At 42.4% G+C, this 13,871-nt stretch overlaps 1 protein-coding gene across 1 annotated transcript; it reads right to left on the minus strand.

Annotated features, from left to right (window-relative positions):
• Positions 1-370: 370 nt before the first annotated feature.
• KLHDC2 (kelch domain containing 2) lies at positions 371-13,435 on the minus strand. The gene is made up of 13 exons (XM_004601715.2): positions 13,000-13,435; positions 10,048-10,127; positions 7,166-7,283; positions 5,260-5,375; positions 4,921-5,002; positions 4,622-4,705; positions 3,859-3,939; positions 3,724-3,782; positions 3,146-3,255; positions 2,721-2,793; positions 1,422-1,509; positions 818-870; positions 371-664 (listed from the first exon to the last, which is right to left on the minus strand). The coding sequence occupies exons 1-13, from the start codon at positions 13,150-13,152 to the stop codon at positions 541-543; spliced, it is 1,221 nt and encodes a 406-aa protein (XP_004601772.1). The 5' UTR covers positions 13,153-13,435; the 3' UTR covers positions 371-540.
• Between the last annotated feature and the right edge of the window lie 436 nt (positions 13,436-13,871).

Raw genomic sequence — 13,871 nt, forward strand, 5'->3', positions numbered from 1 at the left:
ATTAAAAGCATACTTGTAAACCTAGTCACTAAAGACTCCCTACTTCTGTCCCAGCTTTTCTCTTGAGCTACAAAACTTTACCTTAATCAGGCACAGCTGCTTACAGTGAACATAACCACTTGCTCAGCCCATACAGCAAAGTGTAACGTACTCAACAGTTGTTGGTCCTTCCAAAATATTTTCCTTAGTGTATTGTGAACATTTTTCCTTTTGAAATTATTATGTTGTATTTACAACACTAGATTACCTAATTATGCTGTCATTAAAAAAAATCTAAAAATACTTTTTAAAATAAGGAAATATAACCATTACTTGAAGTAAACAGCCCAGGTTATTTTCTTTTCCCTTCATTTGAACAGAGGACAGTTACTGTGTTAAATACGTTTATTGTAAACTTTAGACACAAAAATAATTTCTCTAGCTCATTCACATGCACATTAAACTGCAAACTACAACAACACATATAATTTTACAAATTATGCCACTCTGTTTACAGAATTGCGGTCCATGCAAGGTTATCAGAGGCATTGCTATGAAACCTTAAGATCCAGAAGTGTTGTTACTGCCAAATCTCTGATTAATACTGTGAAGTAAGTGTTTTGGAAGGCAGTTCCACGAGTTGGCTAATATTTCCTTAAAGCAAATGACTGCTTCTAAACTTAGCCTGAAAGTGAATAAGAGAAAAACTTCACTGTTTAGAAGTACATCATAATTAAAAAATTACAAAAAGTGAAATTTAAATCAATAAAGGCTCAGTAGTGTCATTCTAAGAGCAGTAACATTAAACTCCTAAGTACCAAGTAAACAATGAACTTACCTTACAAGAGATTTTGGTTGAACTGAAAATATAAGCACTTCATTACTGTGTGCCTAAAAAAAAAAAAACAGGTAAAAGAATACATTAAGGAATGACAGAGCTGGGAAGAGTATAGCAGGTAGGACATTAGCCTTGCATGCAGCTGACCCAGGTTGGATCCCTGGCCTGCCGTATGATCCCCTAAGCACCACGATCATGATCACGATAGCCTGTTAATCACCGATTTCTCGGGTGGGCCCAGTAACATCTCATTTCATCCTTTCCCTGAGATCTTAGAAGTCCATCTAGACTTGGCCCTCCCAACGATGTTGCACTGGGGGCTCTTCAGGGTCACGGGAATGAGATCTAGCTTGTTACTGGATTTTGCATATGAATACACCATGGGAAGCTTGCAAGGCTGTCCCATGTGGGCAGGAAACTCAGAAGACTGCCAGTTTCTCCCAAAGGCCCCTAAGCACCACCAGGAGTAATTCCAGAGTGCAGAGCCAGGGGGTCACACCTCTCCTCTTCCACCACTCCAATCAACCAAACCAAAACAATGACTTCACACAAATAGGTCTTAGCACTATTACAAGTGACTTGTAATATAGGATTATATACTTACAGCTCTATGGTGGACAAGAAGGTTATTGGCACACCCACCAAAGACAATTACTTCTCCTTCATCACTCGCACAAGCTGTATGCCATAACCTATATTTTAAACAAACACCAAAACACCAAATTATTTCATCAGCTAGTAGTATAAATTATTTCATCAGCTAGTAGTGTAAAGACTAGAGATCTTGGGGCCAAAGTGATAGTACAACATACAGGGTGCTTGCCTTGCACACAGCAGACCTAGGATAGGATCAATCCCCGGAACCCCAGATGGTTCCCTCCCCCAAGCCCACCAGAAGTGATCTCTAAGTGCAGAGCCGGGAGTAAGTCTTACAAATCATAAGGTGTGGCCCTCCCCAAAAAATTTTTCAAAAGACTATATAGTTTGCAGCCAAATAGTACAGCAGATGGAGCTCCTGCTTGCATGCATTTGACATTAGTTAGATCCCCAGCATCCCATATGGTCCTCTAAGCCTCACCAGGAGTAACCCCTGAGCATGGCCCCAAAACAAAAACTATAGAGATCTTTAATTCAAACCAAAACAGTCTTAAGGAAAAAATAACAAAAACTGGAAAATCAATGCCTAATTTTGTTATTTTCTTTCTGTGCCAATGAGGGGTTTAATAAATCAATCTTTTCTCTTTGCTAGTAATAAAAATCTTCTTAGTGTGCTGGAGAGATAGTACAGTGGGGAGGATGCTTGTCTTGCTTGTAGCCAAACCAAGTTCAATCTCCAGCATCCCATGTGCTTTTCTGAGCACCACCATGAGTGATTCCTGAATGTACAGCCAGGAGTAAATCCTGACCATCGTGGAGTGAGGTCCCCAACAAACAAAATCTTTTTGGGGGAAGGGGAAGGCAAGCACATAGGCATGTATAGGCTGGCCTTACACCCTATACCTGAGGGATGCTGAGTCTGCCTGCAATGAAGGCATCTGAAAGCCTGACTGACCATTCTAGAGGATTAATCCTGTACAAATAAATTCTAAGTAGCATGACTCTACTTAGTTTAGAGGCTTAGGGATAGCAATCTTTGTAATAATTCTTTTGGAGATTAACAAAGAATAGCTATCAGTATTTAATAGGCATTTTTGGACTATTTGATCTCTTAAACTTTGTTTTATAGAAACATTGCAAATGGAAAGTTCTTTTTTCTTTGCATATACATTAAGATGTTGAAATAGTCTCGTTTAATTTTTCATAATGATTTATATAGTCAAATGTCATTTATGATTAATCCTGTATATAGCAAAGGGCCTTATTAAAATTCAGTTTAAGAATTAACCTTTTGAAGCATTCCTACCTTGGCTTTTCAGTATAAGGATGATGAAATTGTATCCATTCATTTTTACTGATGCAGTATGTCCAGGCATCACCTGATTGAAGCAAAGAAAACTAGCTAAGTATGTATTCTGCTAAAACCTAGTACATAACTTTGTGAGGAAGGTAATAAATCAGATTGAATAGATTTTTTTCCCCTCTGTAATCAAGTATGTCCTTGTAAATGTTATACCGACTGAACCTACAGTGGAGCTTTTAAGAGTTCAGGTCATTTTGACACTTCCCTGAATGGCTGCATGAAAGCAAATACCTTAGACTGTCAATAGAAAATCATCCAGCCAGTCCTATGTAGCTTTCTAATATAATTAAAATGGTTTAACCTTTTCCCCAGTTACTTATGTATTAAATAAAAGTGTTACATAAGGACTTCTTATATAAAGGACTTACTTAGTGGCTGTTTATCAGTGGTAAATCCTCCAAAAAGAAAGAGATGATCTGAAGAAACTGGTGTTAGGGAGTGCCAAGATCGACCAACTGGGCATATGCCTTGTGGAATTCTGAAAATAATAGCTTAGGTTATAAAGTCTGTACTTAAAGCAGCCACTGCGTTTAATGCATAGTCATACTGAAGCTTTTAAAATTTTGTATGAAATTAAGATTTTAAATTTTAAAAGACTTCTTGGTATTAACAATTGTTTTATAATGAATTATTTTGGTTGGGGGTTACATGGGACCACGTGATGGCCTCCCAAAGGCAAAAATGACATGTACTACAGACCCTTGCAATCTCCCTTGCCCATGAATTATATTCTTTGCATATGAGTAAATATTAGACCTTTTCAACACTGAGCACAATGTCTGGCTCACAATTAAGGGAACTGAAAATCATTCCCATGATCATTTTCATTCTAGTTTATAGTTATAGCAAATTCAAGCAAGTAATGATACACGAATGATACAGAGTAAGAAAAATTCATTAATATTTTCCTAGAACTTTTTCTGAAATTGTCTAAAGTGATACCTACAATTCATTCCACTCCCATGTATCCAGATTAAGACAGTGAAGATCATTCATTCTAGCATCCTAAAAAAGGATAATTAAGCCGTTATCATTTTTGAGTAATTCAAAAGCAAGCAGTTCACACTATCTATAAACTTACTCTGTATCTGCCTCCAAAGACAAAGCCTTTGTTTCCGACAGTGGCACAGGCATGAGCAGCACGAGGTGAAGGTGCTCTACCCTATTAACAAGTCATAAAAAAAAAATTAACAAATATGAACTTTTTATAGAGGGAAAAATATCCGCTCTGACATGAGCTAAAAATGTTGAACACTGGCGTTTTTAAGCTGACATACATAAGACTTTCAATAAATAGTATTAAAGTCTACCAATCACCCCAAACTGGGAATTTAAAATTTTTATTTTTGAAATGCATTACTGAATAAGTTAATATAACTTATCTGTTTTATTTTTATCTTAAAATGAAAGCACCTTGTATGACATCTGTTATCTCTATCAGAGGGAAAATAGATCTATTATTTGAGTAAATTTAATTTCTATTTAGTAGTTACTTAATTATAATCAATAGCATTTAAACATCTGATTGGTCCAAAAAGATAATACAGTGGGTAGCAGCAGGTGGCCAATCTGGGTTGAAACCCCAGCATAACAAGCACCACCTGGAGTAATTCCTGAGTGCAGAACCAGGAGTTACCCTAATATTGCTGGGTGTAACCGCCTCCCCTAAATCTGTTATTTCATAGATGCCGGGTTAGTCTACATCCATTAGGCTTCTGTGTTCTACACTTTGCAGAATGAAAACCATGCCTCTTTATCTCTCCAGGAAACAAGAATGAACTGCCAAATTTATACCCTCCTCTTAAATTCCCTTCCTTAAGGCTTTATTTTCTTCAGCAACTCACAGTAGTTATAGGCTGGCTCCAGATAAATGTTTCAGTGTCTAAAATATGTACATGATCATTCCATCCTCTTGGATGACTTGAATTCTATAAAAAGTAAGAATCAGTTAAAATGTTTATAAAGTGATATGGTATGATTAGCACTGTAGCACTGTCATCCCGTTGTTCATCGATTTGCTCAAGTGGGCACCAGTAACATCTCCATTGTGAGACTTGTTACTGTTTTTGGCATTTGATTAGCTAAGCAAAAATGAACAAAGTGATTGAGCACAGGTTATACAAAAATAGGAAAATTTACTTACCCAAAAGGATGTTTCATCAAACTCAAAAGTTCCCAATACTTTATCTTCAGGCAAATATCCATATCCACCAAAAAATATTAGCCTATTTGACCAAACAAACAAAAATACTTCAAAAGTCAAACCTCCATAAGTTAAGGATGTAGTATTCCCTTAAAGGCACACTTATTATATAAAAATACTTCAACAATGGCTAATATGGCTAACAAATTTTAGGTCCTATTTTCACATTAATTCACATTCTAAGAAATACGGTCTATATTCTTGGCAAAGATACTTGAATGGCAGACCGCTTTTCACATAAAATTTGAATTTTCAATGTTGCTAGCTCACTTCACTTACTTGTTTTTATATACCCAGACACCAAGTTTATCCTTTGATGATGGAGGAATTCCTTGGCAATCAATTCTTTCCCACTGTAGTGCTCTGTCTGTAGACCTTGTATCCAACATGTAGAACTATCAGAAGCAATGGTTTCAATTAGATTTGATTCTATCAAATCCAACCTCAGTAATTAATCTTATCTTTAAGAATGTATCTAACTCAGTAGTTTCTGACTGTGGCTGCCAGTGTACAAATGATTGCAGCTGAGTCTAGATAAGCAATTTTTACAAGAATGTACTTTCTGCAGTCACTGAGCAATCCTCCTTTTATTTAGTTCAGCTAGATTTGTCCACAGCCACTTTGTTTTGTTTCTGACCCACATCAAGCAGTGCTAAGAGGACCATGCTGAACCTCTTAGCACTCTTGAACAGAGGCCTCCCACATGCAAAGCACTCCTTTGAGCTATCTCCCTGGCCCTAGCCACACTGTTTTGATAAAAGCAAGTTGAAGTACATTCAATCAGTGCCTTGGATATGCATTTGAGTTGTACTGATAGAAATTTCAGCATCAATTTAATAAGCACATTTTAAGTGCATATTTAACTCTAGGAGTTAAGGATGAATCTTAAAAAATTAAGTATGGTATGTCTTTCAAAGGGTTCACATCTCAGTACTTGAATAATTCTGATATATTATTCAGAATTAAAAACATGAGGCCAGAGAGACAGTACAGTGGGGAGGGTGGGGTGCTTGCCTTGCATGCACCTGACCCAGGTTCAATCCCCAGCATCCCATATGTTCCTTGGAGCACCATCAGGAGCAACTCCTGAGTGCAGAATCGAGTAACCATGAGCATCACTTGGTGTGACCCAAAAAACAAACCAAAATATCCGACTTAAGCGTCCTTGTGAGCAACTGAACCCTAGCCTCTAGTGTTTTGTTGACCATTCGTTAAAAGCTTAATTTCTTTGGAGTTTTTCTGTGGTTGCTTTTGAAAAATATTTTTCATTTCCGGGCTATACTTGGCAATGCTCAGGGCTTATGCCTAGATCTTTGCTCAGGGGTCACTTGTGAAGGGCTCAGAAATCCACGTGGTACTAGGGATCAAGCACCTTATCCACTATACTATCTTACCAGCCTCATAACTTCTTAACTGTACAACGTAAGCAAGTTTGTTAGTTTTTCTCCCCCTACAAGCAGGCTTCACAATCTTTTATGCACAGAACTCTTTCATAGAACAAAATGCAAACATGAAAATAAGCAAAAGCTATATATAGCGGGACTTCAATTTTTAAAAAGGAGGCAGGAGCCTGGAGTCTGCCCAACATCATTCTATTCCCTTATATTCCCAAGGCACCTCAAATCTTTAAGAGTTTTTACAAGTGCAAATCTGAAACTATACCAGCAATATGTTCCCATTTACACCAAACCAATGGCATTTCCTGGAATAAGGCATGTGTACTTACACCTCTGCATCTTACTGCAGATTTTGCAGCTTCCAATTTTATTATTCAACATTTCTTGGGTGAAGACTTTCTATTCTTCTAATCCTACCAAACACAATGCCAAAGACTCTTTGATTCACAATATTTACTGAACTGTCGTATTACTCTGTAGTATCTATCACATAGTAGTGAAATTGCTTACCTAGATGTATCCCTTCTAAAAAATGAACTAGAGCTGGGGGCATGGCATCATTCCACCTGTATCATATGGACCACTACTACTTTTACTTATCTGTCTCTTACCAGCCCGACACTGTGAGTGCTGCTCCCAAACAAAATAACCAAAAAATATATATGCACATTCACACCATAATAAAACACTTTTAAACAGGGATAGGAAGATATATGACAACTCAGTCATAGTAAGTTGCCTGGAAAAGAATGAAATTGCCCTGAACTACGATCCCTACAAACACTGACCTTATTCGTATTGCCTCTTGAATGGTGTCCCCCAAACAAGTACAGCACCCTGTCTACGCATACCGCACAGCTTCCTGACATGGAAGGAGGGACATCACCTTCGGTGTTAACTTTTTTCCTATGAAGTAAAAACAGTGTAAAAGTTTCCCAAAAAAAAGAAATACAAGTCTTAATTCTATCTTCACAATAAAGGGGGAGAAATAGAATGTGTAGGTTAAGAGTTTCCTCTAGCTCTGAATTTGATTCAAAACATGAGCTCTTCCCTCTTATCACCCATTCTCACATAATGCCAACTGTTCCTACATATAAGTGGTTCTAGATGCCTAAATATCATTTACTCTAGGAACATACCATTTTAATCTTTATTTATATTGCTGTATGAGGTCCTTGGGTTTTTTTTTTCTGTAAACCAGGAGCTACAAAAGAAACCTTAGCATCCGAATCCTGATAATAGGTGTTTTTCTACTCAGTTTTTAGTCATTCAAAGAAATCTGATTAAGACGTTATATAAATTATCTGATGGGGCTGGAGCAATAGCACAGTGGGTAGGGCATTTGCCTTGCACGAGGCCAACCCGGATTCAATTCCTAGCATTCCTTATGGTCCCCCAACCACTGCCAGGAGTAATTCCTAAGCACAGAGCCAGGAGTAACCCCTATGCATTGCCGGGTGTGACCCAAAAAGCAAAAAAAAAGAAGACTTTATGTAAATTATCTGAGGTAGTGCTTACTGTAGGCCAGGCACTCCTGAGTGCTTTGCAACTCAGTTCCTTAAAAATAAAGTTAAGACTCATTTTGAATCTAAAAGCTTAAGAAATCCAAGACTCAATATATTAATTGCATACTTAGCTCTTCTGTTTACCACTTTTACTAATTTCAAGTTTTCATATTGAAGATTATATTTTTAAATAATTTTAAAGATTTATTTTAAAAATCCTTTTTGGTGGTGGTGTAGGCCTTTCAGAAATTTCCCCCAGAAACCTGTTGCACAGGAGCACTTAGCCACTTTCTGTACACAGTGGTTCCTCATGTGTGCCCAAAGGACTTTCATAAAAATTGCACTGTATACACACAGATCCATGGAGCAACCTCTCTCTCCTGGGGGGAAAAAAATGGGGAGTTTCCACTTGAAGCAGGGTACCCAAGGTATCATTTTTGCAGTTGCCCTATAGTTCCAAATATACATTTCAGGGTTTGCATTTGTTTTTAAAGACACTTTTCCTTGATATGTGTATGGTGGTTAAAATTTAAGTTAAGAGTAATTAAAATGATCACTGGAAGAGGCTACCCCACTTCTGGTGAGCTTGGGGGATCATATAGGGTTCCAGGGATCAAAATCGGGTGAGCTGTGTGCAAAGCAAGAGCTTTACCCACTATACTATCTCTCTGGATCTTAAGAACATTTCTGATGGGGCTCAGTTTCTTTTAAAAAAAAAAAAGGTTAATTCTTGTATTAAAAGAATACTATGGGGCTGGAGCGATAGCACAGTGGGGAGGGCATTTGCTTTGCACATGGCTGACCCGAGTTCAATTCCCAGCATCCCATATGGTTCCCTGAGCACCACCAGGGGTAATTCCTGAATGCATGAGCCAGGACTAACCCCTGTGCAAAGCCAGGTGTAACCCAAAAAGCAAAAAAAGAAAACAAAAAGAATACTATAAGTCTCTACTCCATAAAAAGATTTGCAAATTGCTCAGATTACCAGTTTTTCTATGTGCATAAGATAATCTATGTTTAACCCAAAAGGAGAGAGAGAACAAAAGGGAATGCCCTGCCACAGAGGTGGGGTGGGGTGGGGGGATGGGGTGGGAGGGTGGGAGGGATACTGGGTACACTGATGGAGGGGACTGGGCACTGGTGGAGGGATGTAAACAAAATGCAAACATGAAAGTTCATAAGTTTGTAACTGTACCTCACAGTGATTCACTAACAAAAATAAATTAAAAAAAAAAAAGATAATCTATGTTTAAAGCTGGGGAGATAGCTCCAAAGGCTGAAGCACACACTTTACAGGCTATAACCTCAGATATGCTTCCTAGCACCACACAGCTCCCTTAACACTGCTGAGTTTAGCTTCCAAATGATCTAAATTTTAAATGCATAAAATATGACAAGAACAAAATTTTCACAAAACAAATCATGGGAAAGACTATAAATCCCCACTTAGGAGTAACCCAGCTACTGTACGCTTTACCCACTGTACTACCTTTCTGGCAACTAGTTCTTTTCTTCTAGCAATATTGTTTTAGAGATACCTGCAAATAAATTTCTTTTTTTTTTTTTAATTTTTGATTTGGGGGCCACACCCACCTGTGCTCAGGGTTTCCTTCTAGGTATGTTCAGGGATCATTCCTGGAGGGGTTGAGATGACCATATGTGGTCCTAGAGATTGAACCACATCATCCATGTGCAAAGCAAGCACCCAACCTGCCATACCATCACTACAGCCCCAAATTTTAATGTTAGAGTTCATTAAGACAGAATACCACACCATTACTTGTAGTAGATAAAATATAAAAATTCTCATCTTGTTCAAATATTAGATCTACATCTTGATGAATTCATAACAAAACTTTGATGACATTTTCATTCCAGATTCTCAAGCTTCTTTGCTTTTAGTATAATCATAATACTTTAATTAAAGAACCCTGAAGATAAATTTCTTCATAAGTCATATAAAGATCTAGTAATTATCAGTTTCTGGAGGTCTGAAGTATCTAAATTTCTCTGCTAAGCTAAATGAGGAGAACACTGTTTTAAAAACATATACATACCTTAGCATCCTTAATTAAACCTTTCTGTCTGTTAAAATGTTTTTTTTACAGTTTTTCGTTGTAGCAGTATTTGAACTTTTTTAGTGCCTCCTTATACTGTCCACTTACCATCTTCCAGTCTCCATGTTGTAGATCCATAGTTCTTCTCTAGGCAGATAAAAATCATACAATCCTCTGACTTGATTACTCTAAGAAAAAAAAAATTAACATACTTAAGATTTTACTGGATTTTTTTCTTTACTTATGGAAAGTTAAACAGGTTTTAACAATGGTACCAAAGTACACAACCTTCCCTCCCATCCCACATATTCAAGCAGCATTTAGTATCACTCATTTTCAAATTTTTGTAGTTTATTAGGTTTTATCTTTGGTTTTTGAGTCATACCTGGCTGTGCCCAGGACATCTGTGCTCAGTGGTCACTACTGGCAGGTTCAGGGGACCACATGGAGATGCAGGATTAAACATCGGTCAGTCATGTATAAAGCAAGCACCTAGTGGCTATACTCTCTCCAGCCCGTATTTTCAAATTCTCTTTTTTGTTGTTGGTTTTGAAGCCACACCTGGTGATGCTCAGGGGTTACTACTGGTGTTGCATTCAGGAATTACTCCTGGTGATGTTTGGGTTTTAACAATGGTCTTAATGCTATCAAGTGCACAACCTTCAAGTGCAGGGGAATGGATCAAACTTGCAAGCACCCTACCCGCTGTACTGTCCCTCCAGTTCCTATTTTAAAATTTTCATACAGCAGTTACAACTGCACAGGAAGAGATGTTTAGAAAATCTCTGATAGGGGGGCTGGAGTGATAGCACAGCGGGTAAGGCATTTGCCTTGCACGCGGCCGACCCAGGTTCGAATCCCAGCATCCCATATGGTCCCCTGAGCACCGCCAGGGGTAATTCCTGAGTGCATGAGCCAGGAATGACCCCTGTGCATTGCCGGGTGTGACCCAAAAAGAAAAAAAAAAAAAGAAAATCTCTGATAGATCATATGCCAAATTCCAGCTGTTGGGCTGCAAGATGTGTCCTGTGCCATGGATGACAGGCTAAAGAATCTATCTGGAGGTCTATCCAGAAAATGCCTGACCCACACTAATGCAGCTTGCATCATTTTCTAACTAAGCTTCCTTTCACCCCTTGTCTGCTCTCAAGAAGCAGAGATAAAGCACAAAACTGCAAAGATGCCAGTATTAATTCTTTATGCAAATACTTAAATTCCTTGTTGAGCACCATTTCCTTTCAGATAATAATTCCTAATAAATAGATTGAATTTACCAATAGGCCAGAACTAGAGTGCTACCCATGGAGTGCTTCATCCTGATAGCAATCCTGAAAAGTAGTTGATATTCCAAGAAAACAGGATTGGGGGAAGGGTGGATAACTGGCTGTGCTCAGGCCTTACTCCTGGCTTTGTGCTCAGGAATCACTCTGGTAAGGAGTTCAGGGGACCATACTGGATGCTTGAGATCAAAGCTGGGTCAGTCACTGACACACACAAAAAAGGAGCCTTAGCCGCTCTGCTTTCTTTCTCTTTTCTTCTCTCTTCCTCTCCTCTCTTCTCTCTCTCCTCTCCACTCTCCTCTTCTCTCTTCCCTCTCTCTCCTCTCCTCTCTCTCTCTCTGCCCCCCCCCCATATAGGAATTTTAGAGAAATAATTTGCTCAAGGCCACTTAGCAAAGTAGTGGTGGAATCAGGATTCCAGCCACCTTTCCCTGGACTTGCAACCTCAGCGGCTGCGAGCCATCTCCAGCCTTTGCTCTTCCACATCCTCAGTGTCAACACAGCATCAACAGCAGTTCTCTGTGAATGGTGTTGAGTCAGTAGCCTGAGTATTATGCACACGGAAATAGAACAGCTGACCCTGTTGACAGTTCTCTCTCCACTGCACCACTTAACAAAAGGCAAGGCTGGAAATGTGACAGCAGGCTCATGAGTGAGGAAAATGGCCTGTGTGAAACTGAACAGTAAACCTTAGGCTTACAGCTTTCAAAACAATCACCCCTAGGGCTCATGGTCACAGTCAAAAATGAAGAGCCCGTGGAGTGGCCTCCACACTGGCCAGACCGAAGGCTGCAGGTCCCTCCAAACTCATCACCAGCACCATCAGCTACCCTGATCACCCTCCCGATTCCCACTCCTATGCCAAGTGCACTCCCTGAATGCTGCCATCTCCACAGACAAAATTATAAATCCTGCCGCGACTGCCTCTCAGAGGCTTCTCTCCAAGGGGATCATGTACATACTAAAATGTTCACCACATACCTGGTCCTCTTTCAATCAACTCCCCATCTCTACTGATGGGAAGCTGAAACACTGCAGATTACGTTTCAGAGAACAACAACAACAACAACAACAACAACAAAATCACTTTCGTGGTTACACCAACAACGGTTTTCAAGACAGCCGGCGGCAGTGCTCTCTCGTGCTAGCCCTCTCCCAGGTGGCCAGTTCCAGACCCAGCCATCACAGAGCAGGAGGAGGGACGGCGATCGGACTACCTATCAGACGACAGACTAGAGGGGTGTGAGGGGGGGAGGGGCCACGTTCCTAATTTAGGGAGGCATGGAGCCTCGGTTCACCCCGGCCAGTGTAGTGAGGCCAGCCTAGAATCTGGAATGTCACTGGGACGCTGCAAACGCGAAACGGGAAACGGTGGGCAACGGATGATGGATGATCCGACACACTCGCTCCCCCGCCCCGTAACTCACACGGCCGTTGGGCAAACAGCCGCGCGACGGGGAGAAGGGCCCAGCGCGGCGGCCCCTGCAGCAGGGGCTTCTTCAGGGACGCGGCTGCTGCCCAAGGGAAGAATATCTGCGCCACCTGCCCGGAGACCCCGAGGGAGGCGGGAAGACCGAATCAAGGGCTCCCCGCGACCAGGTCACACCCCCCACGCCGCGCCCGGAAGGCCCCCCGGGCTGGAGAACGCCCGCTACAGAGCCACCGTGACATCACCTGGCGCCGCCGCCCCGCGCGCCTCAGAAAGCGTCAGTGTCTTAACAGACACCGACCCAACTCCCCGACGCCGCGCGCGGCCCGCCACGGCGCGGCCCCCGCCGACCTTGTAGCCGCCCCAGACGAACATGTGACGCCCGTCGCCGACGGCGATGTGGCCGCTGCGCTCGGCGGGGCAGGCGAGCTCCAGGGACTCGTAGCTCTCGTCGGCCGGCCCCGGCGAGTCGTCCGCCCGCTGCTCCTCGTTGCCATCAGCCATCTTGACGCGACACTCGGGTTCGGCCCCGCAGCCCCGCGCTCGCGAGCGCTCAGAGACAAAGAGGGAGCGCGAGAGAAGCGCGCGGCGGGCACGGCGCGAAGGCCGCTCCCAGAGCAGCGCGAGCACGGCGGGCCGCTGCGGGCGAGCGGCAGGAGCGCGGCGGCCGCTACGGGTCCGCTGCCAGCTGCCAGCCCGGGCCCCGCCTCCAGCCGCCGCTCGCGGCCGCCTGCCCTTGTTTACGCGGCGCCCGGGCCCCGCGCCGCCGCCCCGCCCCCCGAGCCCGGAAGTGCTCGGCGCCCTCTGTCTCCCGGGTCCTCCCGCCGCCGCCGTTGCAGCTGCGTTCCGGGCCCGTCTCCGAGCGCCGTCGGAGCTGCAGTGAGCTGGACTTTCAGCTCGGTTCTGCAGAACGGGACTCTTCCCGGAAACTCCGGGCTAGGGGCGTGTACTCCGGGGCTCCGAGTCAGGAGCGGAGGATTGGGTTCTACCGCGGAGCAGGAATAAGAGTGGGGGGATGGGGGTAGGGGGGAGGTCCGTGTCCTGGCAGCGTTTGCTGCCCCCGGTGCAGATGACGCGGTGGACAGACGCGGGGAGCAGGCCGCCGCCTGACCGAGCTTAGCGCCGCTCCTGGCCGGTGGGCACTTTGCCAAGAGCTTGGTTGTTGCATCCTGCACCCAGCTTGACAGTTGTACTAGGAAAAGTGAGTTTGGCAGCGGTCACCG

This window comes from Sorex araneus, chromosome 3 (assembly GCF_027595985.1).
Source record: "Sorex araneus isolate mSorAra2 chromosome 3, mSorAra2.pri, whole genome shotgun sequence".
In the NCBI taxonomy this organism is placed as follows: Eukaryota; Metazoa; Chordata; class Mammalia; order Eulipotyphla; family Soricidae; genus Sorex; species Sorex araneus.

Excerpts from the sequence above, each read along its gene's own strand:
- KLHDC2 (XM_004601715.2), bottom strand. The coding sequence starts at position 13,152 with ATGGCTGATGGCAACGAGGAGCAGCGGGCGGACGACTCGCCGGGGCCG. Across the intron at positions 4,706-4,920 it reads TTGATGAAACATCCTTTTGG|AATTCAAGTCATCCAAGAGG; the intron begins GTAAGTAAATTT and ends TACTTTTTATAG. Across the intron at positions 3,256-3,723 it reads ACATGGGAGTGGAATGAATT|AATTCCACAAGGCATATGCC; the intron begins GTAGGTATCACT and ends TATTATTTTCAG.